This window comes from Hyaena hyaena, unplaced genomic scaffold, assembly GCF_003009895.1.
Source record: "Hyaena hyaena isolate Hyena2069 unplaced genomic scaffold, ASM300989v1 scaffold_830, whole genome shotgun sequence".
NCBI lineage: Eukaryota > Metazoa > Chordata > Mammalia > Carnivora > Hyaenidae > Hyaena > Hyaena hyaena.
In genome coordinates this window covers 352,165-371,435 of record NW_024081455.1, presented here as the reverse complement: position 1 = coordinate 371,435, position 19,271 = coordinate 352,165, and the positions used below count along the sequence as shown (strand labels likewise).

At 56.2% G+C, this 19,271-nt stretch overlaps 2 protein-coding genes across 6 annotated transcripts; both read right to left on the bottom strand.

The window, feature by feature from the left end:
- Window positions 1-225: 225 nt before the first annotated feature.
- On the bottom strand, window positions 226-14,529 carry EHMT2 (euchromatic histone lysine methyltransferase 2). Of its 5 annotated transcripts, XM_039219566.1 has the most exons (28): window positions 14,488-14,529; window positions 13,775-13,841; window positions 13,459-13,677; window positions 13,097-13,350; window positions 12,184-12,268; window positions 12,053-12,093; window positions 11,779-11,934; window positions 8,723-8,860; window positions 8,492-8,606; window positions 8,220-8,321; window positions 7,847-7,995; window positions 7,606-7,749; window positions 7,291-7,526; window positions 7,029-7,211; window positions 6,829-6,911; window positions 6,403-6,509; window positions 6,179-6,301; window positions 5,993-6,094; window positions 4,866-4,970; window positions 4,595-4,749; window positions 4,344-4,511; window positions 3,772-3,916; window positions 3,390-3,467; window positions 3,027-3,142; window positions 2,830-2,916; window positions 1,389-1,467; window positions 1,071-1,246; window positions 226-729 (listed from the first exon to the last, which is right to left on the bottom strand). In XM_039219566.1, the coding sequence occupies exons 1-28, from the start codon at window positions 14,527-14,529 to the stop codon at window positions 549-551; spliced, it is 3,636 nt and encodes a 1,211-aa protein (XP_039075497.1). In that variant the 3' UTR covers window positions 226-548. The 5 variants fall into 5 exon arrangements, with proteins under 5 accessions (XP_039075497.1, XP_039075499.1, XP_039075495.1 ...); XM_039219568.1 differs by lacking the exon at window positions 8,220-8,321; XM_039219564.1 differs by lacking the exon at window positions 14,488-14,529 and having other exon boundaries at window positions 13,775-14,054.
- A 1,987-nt stretch (window positions 14,530-16,516) lies between these two features.
- Window positions 16,517-18,766, bottom strand: ZBTB12 (zinc finger and BTB domain containing 12). Its single transcript, XM_039219616.1, has 2 exons — window positions 18,721-18,766; window positions 16,517-18,191 (listed from the first exon to the last, which is right to left on the bottom strand). Exon 2 carries the CDS (start codon window positions 18,169-18,171, stop codon window positions 16,792-16,794), a length of 1,380 nt encoding a protein of 459 aa, XP_039075547.1. The 5' UTR covers window positions 18,172-18,191; window positions 18,721-18,766; the 3' UTR covers window positions 16,517-16,791.
- Between the last annotated feature and the right edge of the window lie 505 nt (window positions 18,767-19,271).

Genomic DNA, 19,271 nt, shown 5'->3' with positions numbered 1-19,271 from the left:
TTTAAAAGCTTTGTTTTTGCAAATTACTTTGACTGTGGTGCACTCACACCCATGACTGGACTCTGTCCACAGTGGTCTCCCACAACCCTCCCTTCACCTCGGGTGGCTGTCCACACCATCCACACCTGTCCGTCCTGCTCAGTCCCTCGGGCCCACACTCCCTCTGGCTATGCGTGCACCCTCCCTGGCCAACCCCTCTGGCCCCCGAAACAACTACCAAGATAGTTTATTACCAAACCCAATATTTATTGAGAACAAAGGAAATCAGCTGGCATAGAGGCCCAATGTCAATTCATCAAACTTGAGCCGAGGAAGGGGAACAGGGAGCGGCCCGCCCTGAAGTCACTCTCCCAGGGAAGAACCAGCTCTGGGAGAGAGGGGCTGTCAGACCTCCAGGGCCTGGCTGGGGGTCTCTGGCCGAGGAATGTGTGAAGGGATAGGGGAGAGAAGACGGCAGCACCTCCAGGTGTGGGCTGTGAGCAGCAAGTGGCAGAGGGGGCTGCTGAGCTGGTGGCCATCCAGGGTTGGGGCATGTGTGTGGTCCGTGTTCAGGGATTCACTGGGGGCAGAGAGCCGAGCTCAGGCAACAGCTCGGGGTGGGGGTCCAGGCGCGCCAGGCGGCTCTGTTCCAGGGCAATGGCCTCAGCTGAGTGCTTGCATTTCTCAGAGCCGCACTGACAGGTGAAGTATTTGCTTTTGATGTCCCAGAAGCGGTCACCATAGTCAAACCTGTCAGAGGAGCAAAAGAGGCTATGGGATCCAGAGCCAGCTGCCCAGGACTACCCCAAAGCACCCATCCCCATCTTCTCCAGATGGGCTCCAAGCCCTTTTCTGTTTCACAGGTCTGCGGCACTGGCACTGCCTGGGACTCGTTAGACATGCAGAAGAATCTTAGGCTCCATCCCAAATCTACTGAATGACAATCTGGGAGGCTCAGGACTCCATTTACACTGATTTTGGCAAGGCTCTGCTCTAATCCATGCCTGGAAACCAGGCACTCTTGTCTTCAGCTTCTGGTCCCAAGCTTACTGCGTCTCCCACACCCCTGGCACACCCCAGAGACACCTCACCCCAGCTCCTCCCCAGTCCGGATGTCTCGGGAACTGAAGAAGGCGATGCGTGGAAACCGGAGGTCCTGGTGCAGCATGAAGACCCGGACGGGGATGATGTTGGGGTCACACAGGTGGTTGATGAAGCGGCTGATGTTGCCATAGTAACGGGCATCAATGCAGTATACCTCTCCGTCCTGAAGGGAAGGCATCACTCTTCACATCTACTACTAACCCTGCTTGCCTGGCCAACCTCCCCACCCAAGGACCATCCAGTCCCTCCTCCCTAGGTTTCCATCAGCTGGTTGGGGGCAAGGGACAGAGGGGTCTCCTGCTCACCTTGTTGTCTAAGTCGAAAAGATAAGAATCATCCTCTCTTACATCAGCCTCAGCATCAGAGATCAGCTCCCCAACATACCTGTTGGGCAGGAAGTGGTGGTTCTGAAGGTGAGCAGGGGTTATCGGGAGCTGGCTCCAGGCCGTCTCTCCTCAGAACCCCCATGGAACCCTCTTTCCCAATTTGTCAGCTGCCCCTGTCTGTGTCCATGAATCCCACAGATCGATATGGCTGAGGCGGGCAGCTGAGGCACAGTGGGCACGGAGGACAGTGGGCATCTCGGATTGGGGGTGGTTCCCCTCTGGAATGAGAACCAGGAGGAGAACAGAGGACACAAAAGACAGAACACCACCGGGCACACTCTTGCCAGCTGGGGTCTCTACTGGACAGCTGGGACAACAGGTAGGACCGGCAAATTTGGAGCAAATCGGGGCCAGTGGGCCGAGGATGAGCTGGAGAAGCAGTGGTGGGGAAGGTAAAGGGAAGGGCCTGAGCTGTGCCGGAGGAAGAATCAGTGAGTAGGGAGACACCAAGCTCCCGTGGGCAGGTGGTTTGGGCAGGGAAATTCGTGTAGGTTTAGTCACTGGGAGGTTTCCAGACTAGGAATCACCCAGCAGGTGGTGGTGATGCCGGGCTGCAGGACAGGAGACGTCGGGGCCACAGGAAGGGACAGAGCCATTCGGCAAGGAGCTGGGCATAAGGACCCCACATTTAGAAAGCAGAGGAAGACAAACTGGTGAAGAGGGAGGATGGATGGGTCAGAGGTAGGACAGTGTCATGGGAGTCAGAGCAAAGGAGTGTAGCAGACTCCGGGAGAACGAGGACCAAGATACGGGATAAAGGGCGGGGTGTCGAGAGGAGGTATTAGCAGAAGGGGGAGGGCAAAGGCGGGTTCCGGCAGGGATGTGTGGTGAGTAGATGGTGGGCTAACTGAGGCTCAGGACGAAGGGGCCATTTTAGCAAAATTGAGAGACGACCCAGTAAAGAGAAAAATGGATGATCCCTTAAAGAGGCAAGTGGGGCCAAAGGATGCTTAGATTAAGTCTGCAGGCCATGGAGTAGGAGCCAGGGGGCAGGAGGGTTGCAGATGCTGGGAAAAGAGAATTACTGGAGAGAAGTGAGGTCCTCCCTAGCGACTTGGACAGAAAGGTAGCTTTATCACCTCCGTTTTGCAGATGAGCAAAATGAGGCTCCAGGAGGTTAAAAACTTAGCCCAGGACACCCAGTGACAGAGAGAGGCTCAACCCAGGTCTGTCTGTCTCCCAGCTTGGAAAGGTGAGGGAGGGAAGATGTGGCAGTGGTGACAGAAGGCTCTGAGTGGCCTGGGAGCAGGTATAATCTGGCCAGAGAGGGGCAGTGGGCAGCGGCGGGACCCATCAGGGAAGAGAGCAGATAGAGGCCTGGGAGTCAGCTATGGCTGTGCACCCTTCCACCCTTACTCACTCGCAGATGAAGGTTCCCTGGGGGATGGTCTGCAGGGCTCGGACCCCCCAGCCCATCTTGGCTGTTCGGTAGAGCTGCAGTCGCACTCTGGGGGTAGGAGAGAGGGTGACATTAGGTGGAGGGACCCCAGAAACCCCCACTGGAAGGGACATGGGAGTGAGGTGGGGGTGAGGGTGGGCTGCAGGGGTGGGCCTCACTTGATACCACTCTGCACCACCCGGTTCTTGCAGTTTCTCCAGCAGGAGCACGCCTGGTTACACTCAAAAATCAGTGGGGGCTCGATCTTGTTAAATTCCTGGAGCAGCCGTCCGTCCTGGGGCCGAAGGAGGAGAGGACAAGTGGTATGGTGCCCACCTCGGCTGCCAAGAAGCCCCAGGACGCCACAGAAAAACCCACCGTGGGTCCCAAGGCCACAGACGGGGAGAACGGGCGGGGGGAGGCCACGCGCTGAGCACAGAGAACAGGAACTGTGCCACCATGTCCTTGATCAGCATGTAGCTGGGCACAGGCTCATCTCCGTCCTGGTAGCGCCCCTGGAAGCCCAGGGTGAGGACACATACCTTGTCATACCAGCAGCGGATGCTGAGCTGGCCACACAGGCAGTTGGAACTGGAACAGTCGTCCACACATGTGCAGTGCTGGGGCAGGAGGCAGGAGATCAGCTCAGCCCTCGGAAGCGGCCTTGTCCCCTCAGCAACCAGCGCTCTCTGCCCCCCAACTGCTGTCCTTTCTCTGAGGTGGTTATTTTAGGATACCAGGTGGTGATGCTCCCAGGCCTACCATGAGCCCATATGACACCTTCACGTGTTTTAGAAAAAGGACCCTTTCCCAGATGCACGCAAGCCTACGCCACAGGTCCCTTTCAGCCCCACTCTGCTGGCCAGGTGCCTTGCTGGCCCACAGCTTGTGCATTCCTCCGGGAGGTCCTGGGCCCCTGCTCACTTGCAGGTGAGTGATGTTGCGGTCGATGTTCATGGTGGACGTCTCACAGTTCTCTGAGATGTACTTGTAGTCCTCTGGGCAGGGCTCCCCATCCACGCCATTGACACAGGGAATAGGCACGTTCTCGTAACCCCGAGCCACGTCCCTGACGGAAGGGAGATGGGGCTGGGGGCGCTACAGGCTGGGGTCAGGGGGGTCCACTAGGTGAAAGGAGAGGACTGGGAATTTCCTGGGGCTGTGGGAGGGAAGGGTGTGGTTCTGGGGGTTCATCGGAGCAAGGGGGGTAATAAACATAAAAATAAGCTGCAGGATACCCAATGAATATTGGGTTTTGGATAAGTTATGACATAATGTTTTTACTACAGCTATGTCCCAAATACTGCACGGGATGCTCTTAATGCTAAGAAAGTACATGCTGAAATTCACTTTATTTACTGTATCTGGCATTCTAGCTGGGGGTTGGTTCTGGCGATTCAGTGGAGCCTGGGAGGTCTGAGGGATGTTCTGGGGGTTGAGCAGGGCTGGGGGAGGGGGTGGAAGGCTGTCCTGGATGCAGAGGGCTCCGGGCTCACCGGCAGATGATCTTCTCGGTGCGGATGGCCCGATTCCCCACTCCAAGACGAAGCTTGCGGTTGAGCTGCAGTGCAAACCACACGTCGGAGCGCTCAGGAGTCAGGTCCCATGCTGTGTCCCCCTCCTTGTTCCGCAGCTCAGGGTTCGCCCCACGGGACAGGAACAGCCTGGGAGGGGACAGGAAGCCTGTGGGGTCTGGGGCTGTGAGAAGGCAATGGGGCGTTTGGGTGTGGGGTGGGCTGGGGCTCACAGCACGCAGTCGTGGTAGCTCTCCCGGGCCGCGATGTGCAGGGGTGTGTCACCGTGGTAGTTGACAGCGTGGAGGTCGCAGCGTGCATTGAGGAGGACCTCAGCGATAGCAGCACTGCCGGTGAAGGAGGCCCAGTGCAGGCAGATGTTTTCCTCCTATGGACATGGAAGTGGCAGGGTGGGCCCAAGTAGTGAGCCCCTGAACCCAGCCTCTTTCCTGCTGAGGGGGCCAGAACAGTCCACCACCTCCACTACCCACACCAAACTCTCACGTTGTCTGTGAGGGTGACATCAGCGCCCCGTGTCAGCAGCATGCGGATCACCTCGATGTGCTTGTGCTCCGCAGCCCAGATAATGGGTGTCCAACCCCCACTGTCCTATGGGTGGGGAGAGAGGGAGGAGGGTGAGGGGTCCCTGTTCCCTTGCCCCGGGTATGCCCAGCAGCTGGCCCTGCTTCCCAAAGCAGCATGCGGTCAAGGGCACAGGCTCTGGGACTAGACTCTGAGTGTGAGTCTCAGCTCCACCACTCACAGGCTGCGAGACCCCGGGTAAGTCCCTTAACCTCTCTGGGTCTCAGGTTCCCGATGTGTAAAATGGGACTAGTCAGTGTCTATTGCTCAGAGTTGTGGAGTAATTTCTCTCACTCTAAGAGACACATATTTCCCAGGTTTTTCTACTCAAAAGTCCTGGAACAATGACCCATCAGCAATAACTGCTCCTAAGCACACAAACTGCAGTCTCTAAAAAAAGTCTCTTTGTACTGAAAGGTAAATATGCACTTAAAAGTTGCTGAGCCCAGGGCGCCTGAGTGGCTCAGTGGGTTGGGCAGCCGATTTCGGCTCAGGTCAGGATCTCATGGTCCATGGGTTAGAGCCCCGCATTGGGCTCTGTGCTGACAGCTCAGAACCTGGAGCCTGCTTTGAATTCTGTGATTCCCTTTCTCTCTGCCCCTCCCCCACTCAAGCTCTGTCTCTTTGTCTCAAAAAGAAAATAAACATTAAAAAAAATAAAAAATAAAAAGTTGCTGGGCCTTATCAAAAACCACAGAAGCCTAGTTCAAGGGGCTCCTCCTGGACAAAGAATGGAACAAGTCAAGGATTAACAGACTAAAACACAACCAACACATAACAAAGTAAGAGGCAGTGAAGAGTATCATTGCATACTTCCAGAGGTTAAGGCAGGAACCCATTATTCTGAAAACTGATAGAAAAAAAAGCAAAAAAGAGAAAGGTGAAGAAAAAATACAAATGAGGAGGGAGAAGGAGATGGGGACATGCTAGAGCAAGGTGTGATCAGGGAAAGGGTCGGAGGTCAGCTGAGGTGGAAAGGGGGCCTGGAACCCGAAGCTGAGCCCAGGACCCAGACGACGTGGGCTGGGCAGGCAAGCCAGGCCACTAACCTGGGCGTTGACGTCCACCTGTCCTGTGCTGAGCAGCAGGCTGACCATCTCCAAGTTCCCAATTTTGGCTGCTTGGTGGAGGCAGGTGGAGCCATCCTCCTCCTGAGGGAGATGTGGGCAGATGAGTCCCCCACTGGCATGTAAACCCATCTCACACCTAGGCCCCGGCTGGCCCAGTCACCACACCTTGCTGTAGACGCAGCCGCCACGCTGCACCATGTAGCGTGCTACCTCCAGGTGGTTGTTCACCACAGCCTCCATCAGCGGTGTGCGCTGCTGCTTGTCCACTGCATTGATGTTGGCTCCGGCCTGCAAGGAGGGGGCATGGGGGCTGGCACCACAGACGGGCTGGGCAAGGGAGGGTGTCCAGGGGCCTCGTCAGTGAGGCAGAAGGCTGGGCCCGTGCTGACCTGCAGCAGCACGTGGCAGATCTCCACAGAGCCCTTCTGGGCAGCCGCGTGCAGGGGCGTACGCTTGCTCTGCTGATCGCTCTGGAAGTTGGGGTCCAGGTTGTCCACTGCAGGAAGAGTCCGCCACACCGGAAGAGGGACAGACAAGTGGTAAGCAAGCTAGGGGGCACCTCCTCCAGGAAGGCTTCTTAGGGCCCCAACCCAGGTCAGGAGCCCCTCCTGGACAATGTAGTTAACCCCTCTGGACTGCCACTGGGAAGGCTCAAGTGATGGGTTATCTGTGTCTGTTCTCCACCACCACACTAAGTATTTCAGGACAAGGACGATGACCTTCATTGCCATACTCCTGGCCTTGAGCCCAGTGTCTGGTACATAACCAGAGTTCAATCGAGGTCTGGAGAGCAAAGGAGTAAGTAGAATACTCACACAGCATCAGGATCACCTTCTGTAGCTCCCCCTGCTTCACCGACAGGTACAGCTGCCGGGGGTGGAAGCGGAGTTTCTTCCTCCTGCCATGGCCAGGGAGAGGGGTGGGCTCCTCAGAAGGGGCATCAACCTCAACACCTGCAGACCCATCTTTCAGCCCGAGCCCTGGCCGCCCAGCCCAAGTGCGAGCCCTCATTCACCTCTCTGACTCCTGGATGACCAGGGCCTTCTCCAGGGCCTCTCGGCCCGGCCCAGGTGGCAGCCCCACGGCCGAGAGGCAGCCCCCATTGGGAAGGGTCAGGGAGGGCCCTGAGCTGTCGATGGTGTCAGTCAGAGGGTCGCAGGGTGGGCGCCGGGGCTCCCCATGCCCTCGCATCCGGGCACTGTGGGAGAAGGTGCTCATGTCTACAAGCAATGGGGCTGGGGGAGGGAACAGACAGTAGGGAAGGGGGAGGCCAGTACCTGGGCTGGGAAGTGTCTGCTCTCCCGGGGGCATCCTGAGCCAGGGGTGGGGGGGCAGGGGCTGCAGTGCCAGCTGGTGGGGTCACCCCATCCCCCCGGGGGATGGTCACCTCCTGGGCCTCAGATGCATCCTCTCCGCAGTGAGGACAGAATACCATGCCGTTCAGCTGGGACACACAGGCCTTGTGGAAGCGGTGGGCCACACGGAAGTCGGGGTGGCACTCGAGGAAGGTGCCCTGGAAAACAATGTGGTCAGGCTCCAGAAGACCCCTCCCCTGTGGGGCATGCTGCCTGTCTGCCCTGCCAGTCACTCACCGCTGTACAGAAGTAGCCACAGCCTGGGCAGCAGTGGTGTTTGACCATGCGGGCACGGTGGGTCTCACAGAGCACCATTAGTGCCACACGGCTCGACGGCCTCATGGTCTCCCGCTTGAGGATTGCGGCATTGCAGCCTGACAGCTGTGGCAGTGTGAACAGTAGGAAGAGAGTGAGGCTGGGGCCTGGGGCTGGAGCCCCCTGACCCTCTGGCACCTCTCCTCCCATCTCAAAGGCCCACCTCTCCATCCACACTCTCTGTGGCCATGCACTTGTGCCCAGCTCTCTCACTGATGCGGTCAATCTTGGGTGCCTCCATGCGGCAGCTGCAGAGGGGCAGCTCCTCAAACCCTCGCTCTGTCTCCAGTGAAGACGTGTCATTGGATACTCCTTGGACAGAGGGAAAAGGGAGCTGAGGGAGGCCATGCCCATTACCCACAGGGACCCCTGGTGGGGCCTTGCACCCCCACCCTGCCTTTCCCTCCGAGCTCTAGAACCCCCAAAGCCTGGCCATGGACAGACACCTCAGCTCCAATGGGGTCCCCCTCCTCCCTGTTCCCTCCAGCCCAGAGGGTGCCCCCTAGTGGCTCGCTATCCCAGCAATTGGCAATTACCAGCGTGGTTGGGGGAGAGGGTCCCCTCGCTGGGCAGCTCCAGGGACCCCAGAGGGACCTCCATGTACTCACTGGGGCCTGAGGAGCCCACACCATTCACTCCTGACACAGAGACAGAGAGAGTGAGAGTGCGAGCTCACAGGTGCCTGGACGCGTGGGTACATGCGGGTGTACATGCGTGAGCACATGCATGAGCGGATGTTTGTGCACGCTCTCTGGGGGCTGGCAGGGGGGCTGGAGGAGGGGACCCAAAAGCAGAGGAGCCTCCTCACCTCGTGGCTCCTTGGCCCGTGGAGGCTCACGCTTCCGCCGTTTCCGGGATGGCTTCACCCATGGGCTGTCCTTCCGCCACTTCTTCTTGGCTTTACGCCGGCCACTGGAACCACTCTGGGATGGAAGAAGAATCAGCGAGCCTAGCTCCCAACCCACTACCACTGCTGTGGGGGCTCAGACCTCCAGCCCCTCAGCCCCTACTCCTCAGGATGCCAGCCTCCAGCTCTTACCCTGTCAGACTGATTGCCTGACTCCTCATCTTCCTCCTCTTCTTCCTCTTCCTCCTCTTCCTCTTCTTCTTCCTCTTCCTCCTCCTCTTCTTCCTCCTCTTCCTCACTTAGTTGTTCAGCCAGAGCTTCAACCTCAGACTGGGAGAGAAGCAAGGTAGGGCTGGGGAAACAGCAACCCGTAGTCCACAGCCCTCTCTTGGGGGGAACTTGGGAGAGAAGCAGAGAAGCAGGCCAGGACACATCCAAGCCCCAAGACTCAATGAAGCAAGATAAAGAACCACTTCTGGGGTGCCTGGGTGGCTCAGTCAGTTAAGCGTCCAACTTTGACTCAGGTCATGATCTCACAGTTCTTGAGTTCAAGCCCCGCGTTGGGCTCTGTGTTGACAGCTCAGAGCCTGGAGCCTGCTTTGGATTCTGTGTCTCCCTCTCTCTCTGACCCTCCCCCACTCGTACTCTGTCTGTCTGTCTCTCAAAAATAAACATTAAAAAAAATTTTTTTAAAGAACTACTATTACTGTCCCAGGATGGCTCCCTGGAGGAGGTGAACGGACAGGAAAGGAAACAAAGAGTGTGGGATGTTAGATAGCTGTGAAAAAGAAGGCACCTCACCCACAGCAATGTCTGTGAATCTTGTCAACATGTTAAAAAATGTTCCAGAAAACAACCACGTATTTTATGCTCTTTATGAAGTTCATACATAGATAGGACTACCAATGATTGCTAAAGATACCACATGAAAAGCTAATGAACTTTGAAATAAGGAGAAGGTTGACATCATATAAATCCACCATCAATCTCAAATATCACTAATAAAAAGACAAGATGTCCTATGCCTGATGTGATGCAACAGGAAGCATGCAGACCAGCTATCAAATCTTCTCACCTTTAAAAAAAAATCACCCAAAGCTGATCATGCTTCTAAATCTAGTTTAAAAAATAAAATAAAAAGAGGCGCCTGGGTGGCTCAGTCGGTTAAGCATCTGACTTCAGCTCAGGTCATGATCTCACAGTTTGTGGGTTTGAGCCCCGCATCAGGCTCTGTGCTGATGGCTCAGAGCCTGTTTCAGATTCTGTGTCTCCCTCTCTCTCTGCCCCTTCCCCACTCATTCTCTATCTCTCAAAACTGAATAAATGCTAAAAAAAAAATAATAATAAAATAAAAGTTTTTTTTAATGTTTATTTATTTTTGAGAGAGAGAGAGAATCATAGCATGTGCAGGAGAAGGGCAAAGAGGGAGACACAGAATGCAAAGCAGGCTCCAGGCTCTGAGGTGACAGCACAAGAGCCCAACGTGGGGCTTAAACTCATGAGCTGTGAGATTGTGACCTGAGCTAAAGTTGGTATTTAACCAACTGAGCCACTCAGGCACCCCAAGCTTACAAAGAGTATTGAGGGTGGCGCCTGGGTGGCTTAGTGGGTTAAGAATCCTACTTTGGCTCATGATCTCATAGTTCATGAGTTTGAGCCCCACATAGGGCTGTCTGCTGTCAGTGCAGAGCCCGCTCTGGATTCTCTGTCTCCCTCTATCTAAAATTAACAAACATTAAAAAAAGAAAACCAATGTATGGCAGTCAGAGAGGTGGGTGTGCTGGGGGAGGAAGAGAGAAGTCAAGAGTGGCCGTGTACTGAAAATTGCTGGAGCCAGGTGAGGCCTCCTGAGGGGTCACCCTTTACTCTTTTGTATATATTTGAAATTTTCCATGAAAAAATATTAACTAAAAAGCACAACAAATTAACAAACATTAAAAAAAGAAAAAAGAGGGGCGCCTGGGTGGCTTAGTCGGTTGAGCGTCCGACTTTCGCTTAGGTCATGATCTCGCGGTTGGTGGGTTCGAGCCCCGCATCGGGCTCTGTGCTGACTGCCAGCTCAGAGCCTGGAGCCTGTTTCAGTCTGTGACTCCCTCTCTCTCTGACCCTCCCCTGCTCACGCTGTCTCTCTCTCTCTCTCTCTCCTAGAAATAAATAAAAAAAAAAAATATTAAAAAAAAAAGAAAAAAGAACATGTCTGTCTCCACCCAATCAGCTAATTCTTAACTGTGAGAAATTCTGTAGGACAACTGACCTGACTTCTTCAACAAATGAATGGCAAGAAAAATTTCTTTTTCAAAGACAGGAGAACCTACTTTTACATCAAGAGAGACCTAAGGCAAATGGCAATCAAACCAATGTATGGAGCTCATTTGAATCTAAACAAACAAAAACCCATCTATGAAACAAGAACATGTGAACACTAATAGCTAGGGATAGCTACATTTTCTAGGTTGTAAAAACAGTTAAGCGACGATATTAAAAAATAGGAAGAGGGTGCTTGGGTGGCTCTGGTGGTTAACCATCTGATTTTGGTTCAAGGTCATGGTCTTGTAGTTCATGAGTCTGAGCTCCGTGATGGGCTCTGGGCTGACAGCTCAGAGCCTGGACCCTGCTTCTCTCTCTGCCCCTCCCCCGCTGGCACTGTTTCTCTCTCTCAAAAATAAACAAAAACGTTAAAAAAAAACCAAACAAACAAAAAGGAAGAGGCCTTATGTTTAGAGATATATATGGAAACATTTCCAGATAAAATGATGTGATGGCTACTTTAAAGCAGTCAGAGAGGTGGATGTGCTGGGGGAGGAAGAGAGGAGTCAAGAGTGGCCATGTACTGAAAATTGCTGGAGCCAGGTGAGGCCTCCTGAGGGCTCACCCTTTACTCTTTTGTATATATTTGAAATTTTCCATGAAAAAATATTAACTAAAAAGCACAACAGGTAAGACAGCATTATACTGCATAAGAAAACATGTATGAGATGAAACCAAACCAAGAGCAAAAGAATACACAAGCAAACAAATAACAAAATGGGATGCCAAACCCCAAGTCCAGGATGGTGGTTATCACCATGGAGAGGGGCAAAGGGAGGAACTGGGGTGCAGCATGCACTGGAAGTTATGGACCCAATGGGGCCCTGAATTATGGGGTGTTCACAAGGTAAAAAGGAAAGAGACAGGAGGGGAATGGAAGACTGGAGATTGAGCCTTGGACAGGTGGGTGCTAGCAGGGAGGTAGGCTGGCTCCTTCTCACCTTGCTGTCAGAGTCCACACGCTCATCCACAGAGTAGGAGTCGTAGTAGAGGCTGAAGTCGTCCCCCACCACTGTCTCCCACTCCTCTAGGGACCCTGGGTCCCCTTTCTCCATGGTCACTTCTCCTGAACCCCGGGCAGAACCCAACTCCTCCGACTAGGAAAAGATCAGAAAAATGGAAGCTGCTGGTACTTCCCCCCCAACCCATTTCCCTTGAGGGCAGGATGCGGCCCCCTAGGTGGAGAGGCCTTGTTTTCTGCCTCTCCAGGCTCACCAGGCCACCACCGGAGTTCAGCTTCCTCCTTTTGGCCACATCTACAAGGAAAGAGAGAAAGGAGTAAGGCCTGTCCTTAACCCTCAAGATAGGTCTTATCCCGCAGCAGGTGGGTGGGAGGTGGGACTGACCTGAGGTCATCTTTCCCAAGGAGTGCACGTCATCACTCATGCGGAAATGCTGCACTTCAGGGGGCCGCTTCTCAGGGACTGGGGGCTGGGGGCCGAGAGGGAGCACACTTAGGGTCTGGAGCATCTCAGCTTGGGCCTGGGGGCCTGGATTGGCCTGCCGCCCTGAGTGAAAGTGGGGTGGGTGAGCCACACCCTCAAAAGTGTCATTTGAAGCTCCAGTGAAACAGAATGTGGCAATCACAACTGCTGTATCCCCAGAGAAAAGTATGTTAAGCACATCCCACACCTAACACTTATCTATTCAAGGTTGCAGAAGCAGGCCCCTTTTGCCCATTTTACAGATGAGAAAACAAAGGTTCATGACTTGCCCAAAGCTACCTAAGCCAAACCCAGAACAAAATCATACCAAGATCCCTAAAAATATTGTCATAAAGATTCTGAAATTCTGAGGCGTTTGTCCTTTCCCTCACCTCCTTCCCCTTAGGGATTCATAGTAAAACCCTTAGAACCCTTTAAAAAAGGGTGCAGGGGCAGTTTCAAAGGGAGGAAAAAGTCCCCTTGGGGCTAGCTCTGAGGTAGAAATAAAGAGTGGTCTTAAGTTTCTTTAGATAGTCATTATCATAAGAATAATCATCAAAGTAACTACACAACTAACTCTCTAACCTTTGTCTTTTCTACTTTTCTCTCTCCAAGAATGTAAACTCCAGGAAGACAGAAACTTGTCTGTTTGTTCAGATTAACCCCCAGCCCAGAATTTGACACACTGTAGCTCCTAGATAAATATGCAAAACTGTGAATAGCTTAGAAAAGGTCTGAAGCTAGACTGTAAAAAACAGTGTAAAAAAAGTCCACAAGGGGTTTACAGTGGATTACTCCTGTCTCCCCACCCCCAACCCTCTCCCTCAATCCTCACCTGCCCATTTCCTGGTTTGGACATGGTTTTTCTGGCCCGGTGGACCTTGGGCTGCCCCTCTGGGCTGGGTGTGGCTGGAGGGGGTTCAGGCCCTGCTGCTGCCGCCCCCTGAGCCCCCGGCATACTTAGGAGCCTCATAGCTAAACTCTGGACCGATGGGGGTGATTTTCCAGCCCCTGTCATTGACATCTTGGCCCGGCTAGGACAGGCACCCCCCTTGCTGGGGGAAGAGGGGAATGACTTTGTGGCATGGCCTGGAAAACAGACAAGCAGACAGGCAAAGGCAAGATAAGAGGAAAAGTAGTCAGAAGATACCCCACATCCCCCCGCACTCTCCCCCCCAAGACTCCCCAGCTTCTCACCCAGCAGGATGCGGCCGCCATGGAGGTCCCCATCACCCTCGAGATTCTCAGGTTCATCCCCAATGAGTGGTGTGGCTCCTACAGGGGTGTCAGCCCCCTCATCACCCACGGTGACCGTGACAGAGGCTGGGGATGAGGGGCCAGCAGGCTCCAGAGAGTCAGGGCTGGCCTTGGGCAGGGTCTCCTCACTACGAGGCGTGTCCCCCAAAGAGCCATGAACTGTAAGGGAAAAGAAAAGTTCGGGGCTAAGGTCTCCGTGAATCCCGTGTTGGGGGAGGTGAAGGTCCAACTGGGCCCGTTTTTCTGCTGCACTCACCTCTTTCAGTGGCTCCTCTAGGCTCCTTCTCCAGCACCAGCGCCCCCATCTCAGCAGGGGCCTCCCCCTGGCAGGGGACACAAGGTAGAGGAGGGCTGGTCAGCCCAGTAGGAAGTTGGGGAGCCCAGGACGCCTGGGCTCTGGGAAGAGAGAGTAGGCTCCGGGGCCTACCTCTTCCTCTATGGGGGCCCCCCCTTCCGCGGCCTCGGCTGCCCGGAGGGGCCGCACGACCCCTCCCCCGGGCCCGCATCAGCCCCCTCCCTCTCGGTAGACCCCGCATCTCCGGGGCCGAGAAGAGAGGAGGGGGAGGGGGCGGGGCCTCCGCGCCCCGGCCCCGCCCCCTCCTCCCGGCTGCACGCGCCGCTCCCCCTTTGTCCCCCAGGCCGCGGGGACCCCGGGCACCAACCCCTCCAGCGCCCGCTGCCCCCCAGCCCGGCGGACGGCCCCTCGTGCCCCTCGCGCGTGCTCCTGGGGCCCCGCCGCCCGCCGCCCACTCGGGGGCAGCCGGCGGCTGCACGCGCGCCTCCGTGCCCACTCCCCCCACCTCCCACCCCCTGGTCCCCTCATCCGCCCCCGGTGCTGGCCCTCCGGATTGCTGCAGGTCCCGTCCGGGCCCCCCGGCCCCGTTGCACCCCCGGAGCATTGCACGGGCGCGCGCTTCCCCCGGGCGCGCGCGCGGGCATGCACCCGCCTCTCCCCCTCCCCTTCCGCACCTCGGCGGCCGCCGCCGCTGCAGCTCCCGCCGCCGCCGCCATCGCCGCTTGCGCGGGGGGCTGAGCCGGCGCGCGGCCGCCCCGGGTCACGTGGGCGGGGGAGGGAGGATTAGGAGGAGCCTTAAAGGAGCCACTACGCGCCTTCGGGCCATTTTCCCCCCGAGAGCAGCTTCGGAAATGGCAGTGAAATGGCAGTGGCTGTCCTAAGCTGGGGCTGCAGGGGAGAATTCCTGACGTTCCTGGCGTCACCTCAGCGGGGAGCCGAAGGTGAGGCACGCCTGGGTCAGGTGTGGCTTCGCCATCCCCAGCCTGGTTTTAGGTAACGAAAAGAATGTCTGACCCTCCAGGTTCTCGGCTGCGGCTGTCTTTCCAATCTGGCCCGCGTATGCTTCTCCCGCCTCTGGGTGCTTTCTAGTTTCTGGGTCGCCAGATAGAAAGTACCGGCTCAATTTTGGCCTCGCTTCTCTAATGAGCAGGAAGGGGGCAGTGGGGACGCGCGGACACCTTTACTCTCGACTGCTTCTAGCATGCTGCTTCATGTCCCTGGAGCAGCGTCCCCGTTTGAAAACCTGGGGCTAAACGTCTTTTCTGTTTATGCCATACATGTTACGCCACCATATGCACTAGGGATCTAGGTTAAGACCCTGGAGGCCCGACAGTCATTACTGCCTAATGATACTACTAGGTAACTTTTTTTTTTTTTTTTGTCCACTTTACAAACATAGGCACTACGTGGGTCACAACCCAGTTGACAGTATGAATGTCTATAACCTAATCTATAACCTTGATAGCATTATTTAGGGTACCATCCCTTTATGTATTACATTCTGGTCAAAGTTTGTTAAAAAAAACCCTGTATGATTTCACATGCAGTATTTGATTGAAGCAGGTGGTTGGGGTATTGGGCACCTGAGGCCAATTCAAGGCCTTCTGGGAACTGTAGTTCTCTTTGCTTAAAAACTATTCCAGAGCTTTGTGGGAATTGTAGTCTTCCCATACACTAATCCAAACATAGTGGGGTGTTTTTTGCTTTTTTTTTTTTTTTTTTTTTAGCTTTCCCGACGACATGAACTCTTTCCTCAGATCATAAATACCCAAACATTGGCTCCTGCTTAAAATTTTGGTGGACACAATGATCATATATAGCTCATCCATAGTGCTGACACCAAACTCTTCCAACAGAGGGGGAGATTGTGTGTTATCACCACTGCTAATCATGGAACATAAGTGTGAGGTATCTTCCAGGTGCTGAGGTTATAGAATTGGGAAGGTCCTCAGCCAGGGAAGCCCACTTGCACTATCCCCTTGTCAAGTCTCCTTCACACATAGGACCTGCTGGAGTTGTGTGGAGTGTAGAGCAAATGGCATGAGAGGGAGAGGCTGTCTAGGGTGGGGTAGTCATACACACGCAGTTTCCAGACAGAGTATAAAGAAAAAATAAAGTGGTTTTTTTTTTTTTATTTTGTGGAAAACAAAAGCAGAAAAACTAAAACCCCAAACTCCAGAAAAAATCCTAAAAAATACGTTTTGTTTCTTAAAAAATACTGTATAAGTCTCTACTCCTCTCCCTCCCCCCCAACAGCCCTCCTTTTAGCCTTTCATCTAAGTGCCCAACCCCCTCCCCCACCACTATTCATCCTTCTTGCTATTGCCCCCACTTCTCCACATCTACCCAGAACGCTCACCCCCATGTTCTCTTACCTGGCACCTGACATGGTTCTCCCTAGAGTTTTGGTGAGTCTTTACCCATAGTCCCATTCCCCAGCATGCAAGAACTGTCTCCCCACTTCCTTTTCTGGAATTCAATAATCCTTTCCCCCTACCACTCCCTCTCCCAAGGATCTATTCTATGCAGGAGCACATAAGCTGCCTCCTGCCAAATTCCCTCCCAATTCCCACCCCCCCACCCCCCATCTCGAGATATATCAGAACGTCTCCCTGGGCAGCCTTAACCAGGAATAAAATCATTTTTGTCTTTTTTTCTTCTCATTCCATAAGACCCTTTCCCTCCCTCCCTCCACATATCCATGCACCTCTAAGAGAAGAAAAATTTTCTCTGGGAGCCCACATTCCCTTGGCCTTCTCAAAAAACCCTCTCCCTCTCCATTCTTTTTTTCTGAAAAGGCAGGGGTCTTCTCTCCAAGGAATCTTCAACCCCTCCCTCAGGATCTATCTGCTCAGGTTTCCCACCGTACCTGCCTGTTCCCGACCCTCCCACCCCGCCCTACCTATTCTCCTGGGCCAGGGAGCTCCCTTCCCACGCAGCCCTGGGACCCGCGCCTCCTGGCCTCCGAGCCTGCCCCGCTAGCGGATGAGGACGTTGATCTCGGCCACACTGGCCTCCAACACGTTCTCTGCCGTTGTCTTGCCGTGCTGCTCCTTAAGGTGCCGCCTAATAGCAGGCTTGTGAGCGAAGCGCACGTCGCAGTAGGAGCAGCGATAGGGCCTCGCTCCGGAGTGCAGGTTGAGGTGGTCGTGCAGCGTGGACTTCTGCGTGAAGCACTTGCCGCAGATGCCACACGAGTGCGACTTGACGCCGCGGTGTACGTTCATGTGGCGGTTGAGGTTGCTGCTGTGGTTGAACTGCTTGCCGCAGCGTGGGCACATGAAGATGAAGTGCTGCGCCCGCATGTGGAAGACCAGCTTCTCCACGCCCTGGAACACTTCCGGGCACTTGGTGCACTTGATGTTCTTTAGAGGGTTTCCACTGGAAAAGCCCCCGGGCAGGGGTCCCCGGCTGCTCCCTGCCCCCAGGCTGCCCCCCGCCCCCCGGGCAGCCATGGCCACCGCTGCTGCCTCCACCAGGCCCGAGGTGGCCCCCACGCTGGCCCTGCCTCCAGGGATCAACAGCAAGCCCTCCCCTTCTGCGTCCTCGGACAGGCTATAGCAGGCTTTCACTACACCCTGAGGTGGGGCCACAGTGCTGGGGGGCACGCTGCTCTGGGCCAGCTCCCCAAGGTGGCTGCCCACCGAGCCTCCGATGCTCAGGCCTCCTCCCAAACCTCCGGGAGGTTTGAGCCGGTGTGCCACCTCCAGGGCCGACTCCACCTTGACGATGCAGATGTCAGACACGTCCTCGTCCTCGTCCTCATCTTCTTCCTCGGCCTTCAGCTCCAGGTCCTCATCTAGAGGGAACTCCAGTTTCACAGGCCGTAGGAGTGGAGGGGGTAAAGGGGGTGGGGGCGGGGGCTTGGGGGCTGGCTTTGGGGTCCTGGCAGGAGGGAGGAGGGATTTGGTGGCACTGACACTGCTCACAAGGCTGGCATCGCTGACCCCATCCTCTTTGAGGCCTATTTTGGGCTCAATGAACTGGCTGAGGGCGTTCCTGCATTTCTCCACCACGTGCTCCATCTGCAGGTAGGAGGCAGCCGTCAGGTAGTTGACGATGTCCCTGACAGCAAATTCCAGAGCGCCCGTGTAGCAGGAGAGGAGCAGGTCAGCCACGATGCGTGCACTGTGCATCAGTGAGACCTGCAGCTCAGAACTGGGGTTCAGTAGGAACTGGTCCCTCAGGAAAGGCGAGCAGGCGGCCAGGATGACCTTGTGGCCACGAAACTTGAGGCTGTCGGCCACAATGGTCACGTCGCAAAACCGCTCTTCTGCCCGGAGCTGGTTCATGTTCCGCAGGGTAGCGGCCTCGTGGCCCGGCAGCTGGAAGCGCAGGACTTCCACCCCAGAGGCCATTGTGGCGGGGGTGGGCAACCCTGGTTGGGAAGGAAACCGGTCAGAGACAAAGGTCTCTGGCTCGCCTAAGCCAAGGCTCCAGGCCCCTCACTCCCATTCTTGCCCAGCATCCCAGCTTCAGATCTCCCAGTCTTCAGGCCCCTTCCTCAGTTTCCCCAGTCCCTGGGGAAGCGCGGTCCCACGGAGAGGACGGAGGCGTGGTTCCCGGGGGCGGGGCAGCGGCGTCCACACCCCCCCCCCCCCCCCCCCCCCCCCCCCCGGCCCGACCGCCCGCGAGGATGGGGCAAACCCGCGCGCCCACGGGGAAGGCTGGAGAAACCGGGAGCAGAGGCCTGCGGCTCTGGGCTCCGGGGTGGCCCGGGCTGCAGCCTCTTCTCACCCCGCCCCCTTTCCTCGTTGCTTCATTCCTCCGCCCCCCCTTTGCACGTTTGCACGCGCCTTTCACGTCCTCCCCCCGCCGCCTGCACGCTTCGTGCACGCCCCCCCCACGTTCAGAGCTCCGTGGCACGCCCCCCCAGCCCCACGACCCTGAGTGCACGCGCCTCTCACCTGGCCCGGTTCCGCGCGCTGTTTTTTCCCCCCCTATCTCCCCCACCCCCCCGGGGTCGGCAGCGCCCCCAAACACGGGCAGGGCCTGGGCAGCGCGCAGGCGCGGGGGTGCACGAGGCGCGCGCGCGGGGCCAGCTCCGCGTGGGCGTAAGGAGGGAGGGGCGGGGGCGGCTCGTGCAGTGTGTTCCAGGCCCCGCGCGCCTCGGCGTCGGCGAGAACTCGGGGAGGAGGAAGAGGGGAGGGAATTAAAGGAGCAGGATTCGCCCCTTCCCGACCCCCCTTTCTTCACCAGCCCCCCCCAGCGCGGTTAAAGGGCCGGATGGCCTGGCCTCCCCTTTGGCCGGTATTATTTGTCCGCCAGAGCGGAAATACGTTCCACACCCCCCTTTCTCGCTCCCCCTCCTCTGTGCCTCTGGGCCCCGCGGCACGTCTGCGCGTGCGTGCCAAGTGCCTCGCGGAGGCCCGCCTGCTTGGGCCCGCCCCCCGTTCCCGACTGCCTGTGGAGCCGTCTGCTCCGCGCCCCCCAGCGCGCGCCCCTGCCCGCGCTCCCC

Excerpts from the sequence above, each read along its gene's own strand:
- EHMT2 (XM_039219564.1), bottom strand. The coding sequence starts at position 14,054 with ATGCGGGGTCTACCGAGAGGGAGGGGGCTGATGCGGGCCCGGGGGAGG. Across the intron at positions 13,678-13,774 it reads TAGAGGAGCCACTGAAAGAG|TTCATGGCTCTTTGGGGGAC; the intron begins GTGAGTGCAGCA and ends TTTCCCTTACAG. Across the intron at positions 1,468-2,829 it reads CAGGGAACCTTCATCTGCGA|GTATGTTGGGGAGCTGATCT; the intron begins GTGAGTAAGGGT and ends CCTGCCCAACAG.
- ZBTB12 (XM_039219616.1), bottom strand. The coding sequence starts at position 18,171 with ATGGCCTCTGGGGTGGAAGTCCTGCGCTTCCAGCTGCCGGGCCACGAG.